This window comes from Apaloderma vittatum, unplaced genomic scaffold (assembly GCF_000703405.1).
Source record: "Apaloderma vittatum isolate BGI_N311 unplaced genomic scaffold, ASM70340v1 scaffold9225, whole genome shotgun sequence".
NCBI lineage: Eukaryota > Metazoa > Chordata > Aves > Trogoniformes > Trogonidae > Apaloderma > Apaloderma vittatum.
The window spans coordinates 31,947-44,667 of record NW_009718754.1 but is presented as its reverse complement, the minus strand read 5'-3'; the positions used below and the strand labels follow the sequence as shown (position 1 = coordinate 44,667).

Here is a 12,721-nt window from a genome sequence, read left to right as displayed (position 1 = left end):
CTAATTGCAGTTTGGCTTCCGTTTCTCCTGAGGGCCTTTTCCCCCCAGTTACGTCCTAGATGAGCCTTAAAAGGGGTGCTTTGTTTGTTGTCAGATGGATGTCAGACCAGCTGTTCTGGAGGTCTTTCTATCCTCATCTCCATCTACAGTATTTTGAGATTTGTTGTAATTAAGCTGGAGAAGGCTCCAGAGCGGGAAATGGACCTACTAGGTGATGGTGCTCAGTGGTGCTGTAATTCCTTGTCCGCATCTGGTCACACCATCTGAGGAATGGCCTGCCAATACGCTTCGAGGTTTTCTGAGATTACAAAAAAAAAAAAGAGGCTAATTTTTTAGATTTTTTTTTTTTTTTTTTTTTTTTTTTTAGAAAAAGGATGACTGTAGTTGGCTGCAGTGTTTATGAGTTTGTATGTGAGTACATCTGGCATACACACAGGAGAACATCCTGCTTCCTTCCTTTTTCTCTACAAGATAGACTGCTTTCAATTTGTGCTTTGTTTTGAAGGGATGTGGATGAAACAATCAGCTGGATTAAGGAGAAAGGGCAGTTGATGGCCTCAGATGATTTTGGCAGAGACTTAGCCAGTGTGCAGGCTTTGTTACGTAAGCACGAAGGCCTGGAAAGAGATCTTGCAGCTCTGGAAGATAAGGTACCCATACGGGATTCATTGTACCTACAGTTTAAACAAGGTGACTTGTAAAAGCTCGAAGTTCACTCACTGTTTGTGACTGGGTTTAGGTTAAGGCCCTTTGTGCAGAAGCTGACCGTCTGCAGCAGTCTCACCCCATAAATGCTTCTCAAATTCAAGTGAAACGGGAGGAGCTGATTGCCAACTGGGAACAGATCCGAACTCTGGCAGCAGAGCGGCACGCTCGCCTGAATGACTCCTACAGGTAGGAATGCTGTCCTGCTGAAATGACCTTTCTTCCTTCCTCACATCTGACAGAGGGCTCTTGGGAGGAGAAGAAAGGGATGCTGTTTCCAAAATTTCTGGATGATTCTAGTAAGCAATCTTGTTCTCCAAATCACATTTTACAATAACTTCTTGTAGTAAAAGAAATGTCTGTATGACAAGTAACTACAGCTTCTGGTCATTCTCTCGATGTGGATCAGTTATGAAATTAGACACCTTGATGTTTTAGGATGTTTGTTCTTTTCCCATCTGAGTTGGTATCTACATTTTGAAGTACATCATCTGACTGGTTTTTAATACATGTATTACAAATCTGTTCGCTGTGGAGTCCCTATGATTCTCTGTGAAGATGGAAGCACAGTGTGTTGTTTGATGTATTGTCCTAGAGTAAATGGAGCACCTGTTTCTGAGATAGTTGCTTTGTTGCTATGGGATTTGTCTTTATCCAATCTTGTTTCTCTACCAGCCTGGTTATCTGTGAAACATAATCTCTTGGATCCCTCCTGAGAAGCTGTGCTAAAAAGCAATTTATGCTAATACGGTGGTTAGTTTACATCCGTCCTTGTTTTGCTTTTTTGCTGTTTGTTCACTCCCATGATGCAAGATTTATGGTTGTGAAGACCTACACGTTGCCTTCCCTGTCATAATCTCTTCAGATCAATTAACAGCAAATTTAAAAGGGAAACAGAAGCTGATCACTTCTGCTGATAAGTGTTAAGCACATGCCAAAGGCAATAACTGTAAAGAAGTGCTGAAAGGAACCTGAGAGTTTGTTTGCTTGTTATTTTAAGGCTGAGGCATGTGCTTGAAACCTTCTGTCAGTTCCCCCTGCCCCCTCCCCACACGTGTGTTGTGGTTGTGAAAGCAGCAGTTTCCCTGTCTTGAAACACTTGGCTTGAGAACTGTTTTTGATTTCTCTTGTCTTCAACATACAGGTGTGTAGTTAGGAATATTCCTTTTACTTTCAGTATAAGGTATATGCAAAACATGTCTTTGAGAAACTGATTTTGAATGTAGCGTTTTCGGAACTTTCAAAGATGTTTTTTTCTCGATTGAGAGCGTATTTAGTTATTTAATATTCTGATATCACTTTGTTTTGTTTCTGTCTGAGGAACGGCTTTTATGTTTGTAGCCCTTTCTCTGGGGTAAGGATGGAGAAACTATGTTGCTTTCTTTTGCTTTCCTAAGGCTGCAGCGCTTTCTCGCGGACTTCCGAGACCTCACCAGCTGGGTGACTGAGATGAAGGCTCTGATAAATGCTGATGAACTTGCCAATGATGTGGCTGGAGCAGAGGCTCTTCTAGACAGACATCAGGAACATAAGGTAAAATGGTCATTGAGCCAAATCCAGTCAGCAGCCTTCAACAGCTGATTTGTACATCTAACACAGTCTCTGAGCCAAAACTAGTGATGCTGTGTCACGAGAACGCTTTGATTGCGCACTCACACAGTTTGCTGTCCTGATTTAATATTTTTACTTTGTTTCCTGATAGAAGATATACACTAATAAATGTTTAAGAATGCTTGTGGTAATATTTTTATAAAGAGTAGACCTGATCAGTTTAGTTCTCCATCCTGAGGAATTGCTATAAGCAAGTAGAAAGAGTGCTTAAAACCAACCTTTAGTTTTATTTTAACATGTGAATTTATACTTACCTTATCTGCATTGCGAGGCAATATATTTCCTCCTGGTTTTCGTGTTAAGTGTAATGTATTTACAGGTAGTTGAATGTTTAGCATTCAAGTGGCCAGTCTGTTGTCTCTGTGTTCTTTTCAATAGCAGTTTTCGTATTCTGACACGTTATTCTAAGATAAAATTTAGTGAAAGCTTATTCACATTTCCTTTCATAGGGAGAAATCGATGCCCATGAAGACAGCTTCAAATCTGCTGATGAGTCTGGCCAGGCTTTGCTTGCTGCTGGGCACTACGCTTCTGATGAAGTTAAAGAAAAAGTGAGTTGAGAGCAAGAGCTTCTAGATGAATTTTATCTTTCTTCTGTGTCCCTTAATTTAAAAGGTCATTTCTTGTTAAGATTGTAAACTGCAGAGTATCATCCCTCTGGGTTACAGGGCTTTTTTCTCATATTTATATAATGTGTGCTTTTCACCCTCAAACCAACATCTTCTGCCTATTAGCAGGAACTATTAGGACTATTAGTCCTATCTACTAGGAACTACGTCTTCAAAACAAAAATGGGTTATCTGTTTATCTAGGTTTAGATTTGCTGTCAGAAGTGTCAGTAAATACTTAGTATTTCTGAATTTTGCTTTTCAGACTAATGGGGCTTCTCATGAAATCTGCCTGTTGAAGCATTGCTCAGTCAGACAGTTCAAATCCCCTAAGTGAGAGGGGGCCAAAGAGATTTCGGAACCTGAGAGAGCAGGATTGTTTGCTGAAGAGCTTCTCTTTGACTATGGACCTAGTTGTAAAAGAACGATTGTCCATTAAATATCTCTGTGTAGATTTAATTTGGAAGAGGAGCAGTTTCCAACTGAAATCAGAAATTGTAGCCTCTACTCAAGCTTGATAAATTGAAGCTTGCCCTGTGTGAGGATGATGATGTCAGTAACAGGAGATCAATTTCAGTCCATTGTTAACCACGTTTTAGAGTCACAACTTGATTTTATGTTGAGATGGAAGTGAATGAGACTGTTAAATGAAATTATTATATAATATTCCTCTTCCCAATCCCTTAGCTGACCATCCTCTCAGATGAAAGATCTGCCTTGCTAGAACTGTGGGAGCTTCGCAGGCAACAGTACGAACAGTGCATGGACTTGCAGCTTTTCTACAGAGACACAGAACAAGTTGACAACTGGATGAGCAAACAAGAAGTGAGTGCATATCTTCGAACTCTCCAGATACGGTTGAATTTGATTTCCAGCCACTCTTCTGTAGACTTATACAATTAGTGTTTACTAGTGGCGGGGACTGCCGCTAAACACACGCTGGTGAGCAGGGTGCTGTGCAGTTATTTGCCTGAGTTACGACTGTTTCCGTCTAATAGTGTTGTAACAAGTTGGCTTAACGTTGCTTTTATGTTTGCTGACTCTTGCAAAATGTTGTTTGAAAGCTGGAAAGAATTATTCAGAACCTTTGGCTGTTAGAGCACCCAGGGAACACCATCTTGCTATTCCTTTACTTTTCAATAATATCATATGGTAGGAAACCTCACTGGCCATGCTTGAGTTAACTTAGAGCAGCTGAGCATGGAAACATAAAAATTCGTTTCCTTACTTTAGGCATTTCTGCTGAATGAAGACCTTGGTGATTCTCTGGATAGTGTGGAGGCTCTTCTGAAGAAGCATGAAGACTTTGAGAAATCCCTCAGTGCCCAAGAGGAGAAAATCACAGTAAGACTTTTTTACGTTGGGTGGTCACTAAATGGGCAAGAAATAAAACAAGTGAGTTTGGGGAGGACACACTGCTGGAGGATGACAGAGAATGACAAGGTTTGCTCTGCAGAATGATCCATCGTTATGTGGGACGTATTATCTCTAAATTATGTGTATTTTCTCCAAAATGGAAAACAGTGGAAAAGATAGGATGGGGATTAATTACTTTCTCAGACGGATGAGCAATTGCTAGCATGTCATGTCAGCACACACGTGGATGAAGATTTATCAAAAATCTGTGCTCTTTCCACATGCAGAATGACAGTACAGATAAAAAGGATGTAAAAATAGTGATTTTAGTGGATTTCTGTTAGTTCTACTGTGATGACTTTTGAGAGTCCACTAAGTAAACTTGCACAAACAATTTCTGTTACACCAAGTAAATGGAAATTTATTTGGTTTTCTTCAGGCTCTAGATGAGTTTGCTACTAAATTGATTCAGAATAACCATTATGCCATGGATGATGTTGCTACACGCAGAGATGCTGTAAGTATCCAAAATAGGTTTGCACTGCAGACTTCAAATCATGTTCTACTTTATCATTTTAAATGTCATGACTGCAATATAGGATAAGGTAGGGGAGCTCTTCCAAAAGTTTGGATACAGTGGTAATTCTTACAGGTTTGAGGAATTTAAAAAGCGCTTTTTTTTTTTTTCCAGTTGCTGAGCCGCCGAAATGCCCTTCACGAAAGAGCCATGTACCGCCGTGCTCAACTGGCAGATTCTTTCCACCTGCAGCAGTTTTTCCGAGACTCTGATGAGCTAAAGAGTTGGGTTAATGAAAAAATGAAGACTGCCACAGATGAGGCGTACAAGGTAAAGACAAAGACGAAGGTCGGAGTAGTTTTAAGGCAATACCAGGCTCAGTGTAATCAGTTTAACAGTATGAACTGGTGTCAGCCAAAGTGTTGCTGGTAGTAGGCAGTGTTAATGGCAACAGGAGGAATTGTAATTCCTTGTTGACCACATGGTGGATTTTCCCATCGTGCGATAATCATGCTTACTCACTAGCTTAAATGTTCTGATTTCAAAAGCCTGTGTTTGGCACCAGATCCTCTAGTGCCATTTTGGTTGTGTATATGAATGTAGCCTAATTTTAAAAATTCTTCGAAGACCTATAGATAGTACTTTTGGGTTGAAAAGTGCTTTTTCTTTCTTCATCTGTAGGATCCATCAAACTTGCAAGGTAAAGTTCAGAAACATCAGGCTTTTGAAGCAGAGCTTTCTGCTAATCAGAGTCGGATTGATGCGCTGGAGAAAGCTGGCCAGAAGTTGATTGATGTCAATCACTATGCATCGGATGAAGTGGCAGCTCGCATGAATGAAGTTATCAGCTTATGGAAAAAACTTCTGGAGGCCACTGAGCTCAAAGGTACGACTTGCTCACCAGCATACAGGCAGTTCTTCTTCTGGAGAGTTTAGGTGGGAGAAGACAGGAGGGGAGTTAAATGAATTGGAAAACTAATTTGTCTTTCCCTCTTGCTGCATTGTCTCGGTCAGGTATAAAACTGCGTGAAGCCAATCAACAGCAGCAGTTCAATCGCAATGTGGAAGACATTGAGCTGTGGCTGTACGAAGTAGAGGGACACTTGGCCTCTGATGATTATGGAAAAGATCTCACTAATGTTCAAAATCTTCAGAAGAAACACGCCTTGCTGGAGGCAGATGTTGCTGCCCATCAGGTAAGGGAACGATTTTTAATTCCTGCCCTTTTAGATCTGTTCACTCAGAAGTATTCACTCCAAAGACCTTAGCAGGTCTGTATAACTCATATTTTTGAACTGGAACATGAACTGTATGTCTCCGTGAACAATATCTTCATGATTTTGACAAAAATAAGCTTTTTGAAAAGGTAAAATAATTCTATAGTGTGACCTGCTGACTGCAAAGCATTGGTTTGTGCCATGAATACCAGCTTAAAAAGATGTGCTGTGCTTTGCGTAGGAAATAATTCCCCCTTAGATTCTCCATTTGCAAACAGCTTATGCTTGTTCACTCTGTTTTCATATAGCTCAGAGAAATGGGAGGGGAGAGAGAACAGCTCCGTTTTTAAATATAGAACTTTAGTGAATGATTCCTTCCTTTGCAAATAATCTTTAAGGAAATTAAATCCACAGCAAGAAAATCAACAAAATCTGTCTCTGCACAACTGGAATTATCAGTTTTTAACAACAGAGAAAGTGATTTATCTAGAGTAGCACATCTGTAAGGTTTAATGTAATTTTAATAAGCTTTTGCTTATTTTTACATTTACTTACTGTGTTGAATAGTATCCAGGCTGTAATTATTAGCAAAATTATTGCACTGGCAGTGTGCAGCTCTTCTTCTGTCACAACGTAACTTCCTAGCAGAGACCTGAAAACGCTTTCCGCCACTGCAGCCATCTGACAGAAATTCTGACATAATGCTATCGCTGAATTAATTGTAGGATCGCATAGATGGCATTACCATCCAGGCCCGCCAGTTCCAGGAAGCTGGGCACTTCGATGCTGACAACATCAAGAAGAAACAAGAAGCTTTAGTAGCCCGTTACGAAGCGCTGAAGGATCCTATGGTGGCTCGCAAGCAGAAACTTGCAGATTCACTTCGCCTGCAGCAGCTCTTCCGTGATATTGAGGATGAAGAGACCTGGATTAGGGAAAAAGAACCAATTGCAGCTTCGACAAACCGAGGTTGGTCCATCCTAATAGCTCCAGGATTTAGGTATCAGAGTTGCTCTGTTAGAACTTGTTCCCTTTATGGAACTTTCCCTGGAAATTTCTGCAATGTTTATGGTAATGAACGTTGCCAGAGTTAGGAATTTGTTATCACCCGTGGTTCTTCAGCTGTTACGTTGCTTCTACAATTCCAGTGGGTAACTGTGTTTACGTAGTGCTCGTCTTCATTGTGATAGTGCTTACTCTGCAGGTTTGTCTAGCACTGGTTGCAGCTGCCTTGAAATTTTTGCTTAGTCTAATGGCTCTGAATTAGGTGATTAATTAATTAATATCTTTCAGGCAAGGACTTGATTGGTGTCCAGAACCTGCTAAAGAAGCACCAGGCTTTGCAGGCAGAAATCGCAGGCCATGAGCCCCGCATTAAAGCAGTCACACAGAAAGGAAATGCTATGGTGGAAGAGGGTATGTTCAACGATTTTTAATTCTTTCTTTTTTTAGAAATCCAAAAGTCTTTGTGCTGCATTTTGTTCTTTGGCCCTGTACAATTAAGAATTACTCCCAGTTTTTATCCAAGCAATAGACAGATGCCTGCTAGATGGATGAACTTCTGGTCATTTTTTCATCTGAAAATAAAAATAGATTCCTTGATGGGAATCTGTCACGATTTTCACAGATCTCCATCTGCTCGTGACAAACACGTCTGAGCCCTGTATTCAACAGCTTTGTATCTATGATATTTAGTCTTTATTTTTAAATCTAGTAAAGGCTTGTATCTGAGATACATAATCATGATGTGAGAGATGATCATCCACAAAGACAGTAGAAGTCATTCCTGCTTTTAAATAAGCATGTGTCTTTATTTCTGACGGGGTGTTGTTCCACGAGAATACTAAAAAAAATTTCCCTGATTCCAGGATTCAGAATGCATGTCCAAAATAATATTTGTCTGGTGTCAAAACTCTGCCACTGGAAAGAGATGACCTTTCCTGTTCCATTATTGAGGAGAAATGTTATGATGTGGCTTATTTTTGTTCTTAATGATTCAGACATTCCTGGTACACTTTGATTGACAGTTACAATGTTTTCCACTCTAAGGCAAAAGCTCAAGCTTAGCTGTGCTTTGAGTTTTCTAGTCAGAAGAGGCTCCATAGGTCTAAATGGGTCTAATTGCTGTGGCTTTCAAGAAGTACAAGTTATCTTTTAGTGTGGTTTATTTATGTCTCCAAGTCCTTCAGTTCGCTCCCTTTCTGTTCCCTAGGACATTTTGCAGCCGAGGATGTGAAAATCAAACTGAATGAGCTAAACCAAAAATGGGACTCTCTGAAAGCTAAAGCATCTCAGCGTCGGCAGGACTTAGAGGATTCCCTGCAAGCTCAGCAGTACTTTGCTGATGCTAATGAGGCAGAATCCTGGATGAGGGAAAAGGAGCCCATTGTTGGCAGTACAGACTATGGAAAAGATGAAGACTCTGCTGAGGTATTCAAGATTGTTGTTTGAATCAGTTTTGCAATAAACACACCAAAGATTTCTGGTAAAAAAAAAAACCAAAACCAAAAACATGGAGCTCTGCTAATTTTGAAATCCTTAAGAAAAAAAGGGGGAAGATTCTTGCATCAGGCTGAATTTTGGCTCAGGGTCAAAAGATGAAAAATTTTCCTGTGTCTTAGTTACTGCACATGAAACTTTACTCGTCGGTGTATTAAATCATGAGGAAAATTTACATTTTTATAATTTATAATGAGAATAATATTATCAAAATCCTCTTTTGATGTTGCATTTTGGTGTGAGTCTGATTTTCAGCAGTTCGTTGGTCTGGAATTAATTTGTTGTTTGTGGAGTTACTTTGCCATTACTAGAGTTGCTGGTGGCCAAACACCCATGTCCCAGGCACTCCTGCCTGACGTTCCATCCAAATGGAACGCAGTTTAGAGGCGTGCTTTTAAACTTGGCACTATTTCCAGAGCAATAGGTGGTATTCCTGGTCACAACAAAAGAATGTTTCTGAGATAAGGTAGAGGCTGAACTACTCTCTAGCCTGTGAATAAATAGAAGTAGTTACTCTCATGAGAGTCACAAGACTTAACAGCTCTGAAAAACCCACATTCCCCATGTATGGAGCCAAAGTACATATTTTAAGCGGAGTAGTATTTGTAAAATGGCAAGGCCTAAATGTTGTTTTTATGTTTTGCTTTCAGGCTCTTCTGAAGAAACATGAAGCTTTGATGTCTGATCTTTCTGCTTACGGCAGTAGCATACAGGCTTTAAGGGAACAGGCCCAGTCATGCAGGGTAAGGGAAGGTGCTAATCACGTTGGTAAAATTCTTGGGTCAGCAGAAGGTAAAGACAAAGCTTAATGACAGTTAGTTTTGAGAACTTATTGTGAACTGTACTTTTTTTTTCCAGAACTTTAGTGGTCTGTTTTTATAATCATAACAGGCAGGTGTGTCCCATTGGAAGAGAACAGTATAATGTGGTGGTTTTCAAGGTTTGAGCACAGACAGCACCTACAACCAAGGCCATTTGCATTGTATTTATTTCAGCAAGAGTCACTTTAAGGCACTGCAGTAGCTTTAACTAAGGCTGAAGTAATTTTCAGGACAATTACATTGATTGTAATAACTCATTTTTCTTGTGCTCCTTCTTTGTTAGCAACAAGTTGCTCCCACGGATGATGAAACTGGCAAAGAGCTGGTTCTGGCACTCTATGATTACCAAGAGAAGAGTCCCCGGGAAGTAACAATGAAAAAAGGAGATATCCTCACCTTACTCAACAGCACCAACAAGGTACGCTCTTGCCTTCTGGTCGGCTCCCTCAGTTTTGTGTGTTCTGCAGAGCTCTTTTTTAGTAAGAGCATTCAAAGAAGTTCAAGAATTGCACGTTTAGTCCATATTCCCATTCAGCGTTTCGGCATACCTCTTCAGGTCATTCTCATGACTCCTCTGTAGCTGCCAGTTTTCTGTGCCAGATAAACAACATAAGCTGTGGGGCATGTGTCGGTGAGAAAACTCATTTCCCTGCTGTTGATGAGTTTTCACCAAATAGAAGCAAAGATGAGGAAGTTAGACCTAGATACCTCCAAGGGACAGTTTGTTTGAAGGGATCTCCATCAAAAGAGTGAACTGTCACAGCATCCCTGGTTTTCTTGGGTTAATAGAAGCCTCTAATTTGCAGCTTTCAGATGCTTGGCATACTTTGTGCTTGATGCTTGCCTCACAGTGTTGCTTTTTTTTCTTTTATTTTTGTCTTGCTTTCCAGGACTGGTGGAAAGTTGAAGTTAATGATCGTCAGGGATTTGTACCAGCTGCCTATGTGAAAAAACTAGATCCTGCCCAGTCTGCCTCCCGAGAGAATCTCCTGGAAGAGCAAGGCAGCATCGCGCTGCGACAGGAGCAAATTGACAACCAGTAAGATCTAACTGATGAGATACGATGCCCATCCAGCATTTGCTGGCTTGCCCTTTGCCTCACCTGTGCCAGAAGTTTAGGTTGATGCTTCTTACACTAGGGAGTAATTAATTGGAGCAAAACAAGGGACTCCTTTACCAGGGGTGCCATATTCAGTTGTTTTATTCTTATTCTAGATTTTCCTGTTGCTTTTCCCATTTTTTTAACTGTAAAACTCATGGCACTAGAGCTCAACTTGCTGTCCGACTTCAGTATTTATGTGTTCCTTTTTGTTGTCGTACCTAATAACTTAAACTTGTTTGTGAGTTATATCTGTCCTAAGTATCTCTTCCTGTGTTTGTAGTTGTCAATGTGTGATCTGTTTTGAAAAGCTTTCTTCAATTTGGTTACATAAAGTACAGTACCCTCCCTATATAGGGCTGCCTCTAGAGGTAACCTCCTCAGGAGCTGTGACTGCTTTGGTCCTAGCTCATAAATTTTATTTTTTTTCCTAAAATGCAGTGTCATTATTTGCCCATTACATGGGCTAAAACATGCCCCGCCCTTTTTTTTAATTATTATTTTAAAAGATGACCATACCATTGCAAGTGGAAAAAACCTTCATGGCTGCTGGGTAATGACCTCGCAACGCACATGGTAGTTGTAGATTAGTGGCAGCGAGGGCTGTGGGTGATAACTGTGAGCTACTGGCTCATCTTATCAAAACCACTTGGAAGCCAGAGCTGAAAGTTTTGTGCATACTCCCATCTGTTTGCACAGCTACGCTGTCATTCTGCGTGAGAATTTCTTCCCACTCGGTTGTTTTGAGTCACCAGTTATTACAGTGACATGCAATAATTAATAGCTTTAGCTCTAGAATTAAAAAAATGACCACACCTCACCCCCCAAAAACCCCACCCAGCTCCCCCAGAAAACCAAATTTGTGCCAGTGACAAGAAAGGATGCAGGAAAATCGTGACACATTGTCAGGATTTTAATAATGTGTAACTTCTCAATGGGTTTGCATGCTGCTTGTAAAAACTAGAGCAGGGGAGCCTTCTTTTAGAGCCAAGGAGATGGTACCACCCCTTAGTTGACAACTGTGTGTCACAATGATCGGGAAATGAGGAGACCTTATAGAGAGAGTCCCACTGTACTGCTGAGGTTTCCTTACGTGAGTTGTACTCCTGGTCTGATTTGCTTCGTTTGCTTCTGAACGACACCTAATTTTCTCCATTTAAATGTGAACTCTTAACCACCTCCTGCCACAGATGACCCATGGATGCAGCTGCTGCTTTCATTATTTTTGTTAATCTGACTAATTTTTTTGCATGCGTTTGCTGTGCTCCCTCTGTCTGTGCAGGACTCTCATAACTAAGGAGGTCGGCAGTGTCTCTCTGCGTATGAAACAGGTCGAAGAACTGTGAGTAGGATTAGCCCTTTCTAAACCACGCTGTCTCCATACTGTCACTGTTTGTTCTCCCTTTGCTTTTTTCTTCCTTTGGGAAAGCTGCTCCATAGAGACACGAAGGAAGCCATTTCTCCAACGTGAATTATTTTAGTTTAGATGAGTGTCGTGGTACGTGCTCCGTGTGTTCTTCACAGCCAGCCAGCTGCTTATCATGTTGGTCACCTCCGTTGCTAAGCTGGTTGATGGTGTTATTTTCCGTTATGCTGATTTTTTTTCTTAACAAATCAGGCTTTAGTGATATCTAGGCTGTTTTCTTTAAAAAGCATCTCTTGCATTTTGTGAGGTGCTGATAGAAATATGAGTTAGTTTGTATAAATACATGTATACACACCCCCCAAATCTTACATCACATATGAGTTTGGCAAGGGCGGGGTGATCATGTAAAGTAACATTCATGCTGGGTAGTCAAAAAGCTTTAGTTTATTTATATAGGATGATTGTGTTTCATTAGAGCATGAACTTGATTTTCAAACTTGTGTTCTTCATATCTCCCGAAAAAATACCAAGTTTGCATTAGGGCCTTGGAAATTGCTGAGAGTTTCAAAGCAATAGTGTTCATTGGCTCTGCCTGATGGTCTTTTCATAGAAAATATATTTCTTGAGAATCAAAAGTGAAACTATTAGATTAATATATTAAGTATTATATTAATCTTCTGAAGGGTTGCAAAGCAACTTAGAGGTAAGGCACCTTCTAAAGGAGTTTTGCCCCAGATCCTCTGTGAGCTTCACACGTGTTTAATACCAAAGCCTGTACACTGAGGCAAACACCTGCAGCTGGGGCAGGCTTCGAAACACTGTTCACTCGAGTCAGGTTTTAGAATATTTCTGTTCAAACCTAATGCAAAAGATTGTTAGTTCCTTTCTATCTAGTGTTAAACCAGCATAGACAGGAAACTAC

The 12,721-nt window shown here is 40.5% G+C and overlaps 1 protein-coding gene across 5 annotated transcripts in view; it reads left to right on the top strand.

Annotated features, from left to right (window-relative positions):
* Positions 1 to 12,721, top strand: part of SPTAN1 (spectrin, alpha, non-erythrocytic 1) — a 42,884-nt gene that overhangs the window by 5,493 nt on the left and 24,670 nt on the right. For 3 of the 5 annotated variants that reach the window (XM_009870362.1, XM_009870363.1, XM_009870361.1), the window contains exons 6-22: positions 506 to 650; positions 740 to 894; positions 2,103 to 2,238; positions 2,766 to 2,867; positions 3,612 to 3,749; positions 4,158 to 4,268; positions 4,720 to 4,797; positions 4,972 to 5,127; positions 5,479 to 5,683; positions 5,812 to 5,993; positions 6,740 to 6,983; positions 7,308 to 7,430; positions 8,227 to 8,444; positions 9,164 to 9,256; positions 9,618 to 9,752; positions 10,225 to 10,373; positions 11,716 to 11,775. In XM_009870362.1, the coding sequence (XP_009868664.1) occupies positions 506 to 650; positions 740 to 894; positions 2,103 to 2,238; positions 2,766 to 2,867; positions 3,612 to 3,749; positions 4,158 to 4,268; positions 4,720 to 4,797; positions 4,972 to 5,127; positions 5,479 to 5,683; positions 5,812 to 5,993; positions 6,740 to 6,983; positions 7,308 to 7,430; positions 8,227 to 8,444; positions 9,164 to 9,256; positions 9,618 to 9,752; positions 10,225 to 10,373; positions 11,716 to 11,775 (2,430 nt within the window). The remainder of the gene's footprint in view (positions 1 to 505; positions 651 to 739; positions 895 to 2,102; positions 2,239 to 2,765; positions 2,868 to 3,611; positions 3,750 to 4,157; positions 4,269 to 4,719; positions 4,798 to 4,971; positions 5,128 to 5,478; positions 5,684 to 5,811; positions 5,994 to 6,739; positions 6,984 to 7,307; positions 7,431 to 8,226; positions 8,445 to 9,163; positions 9,257 to 9,617; positions 9,753 to 10,224; positions 10,374 to 11,715; positions 11,776 to 12,721) is intronic. The other 2 variants (XM_009870365.1, XM_009870364.1) reach the window with 1 other exon arrangement.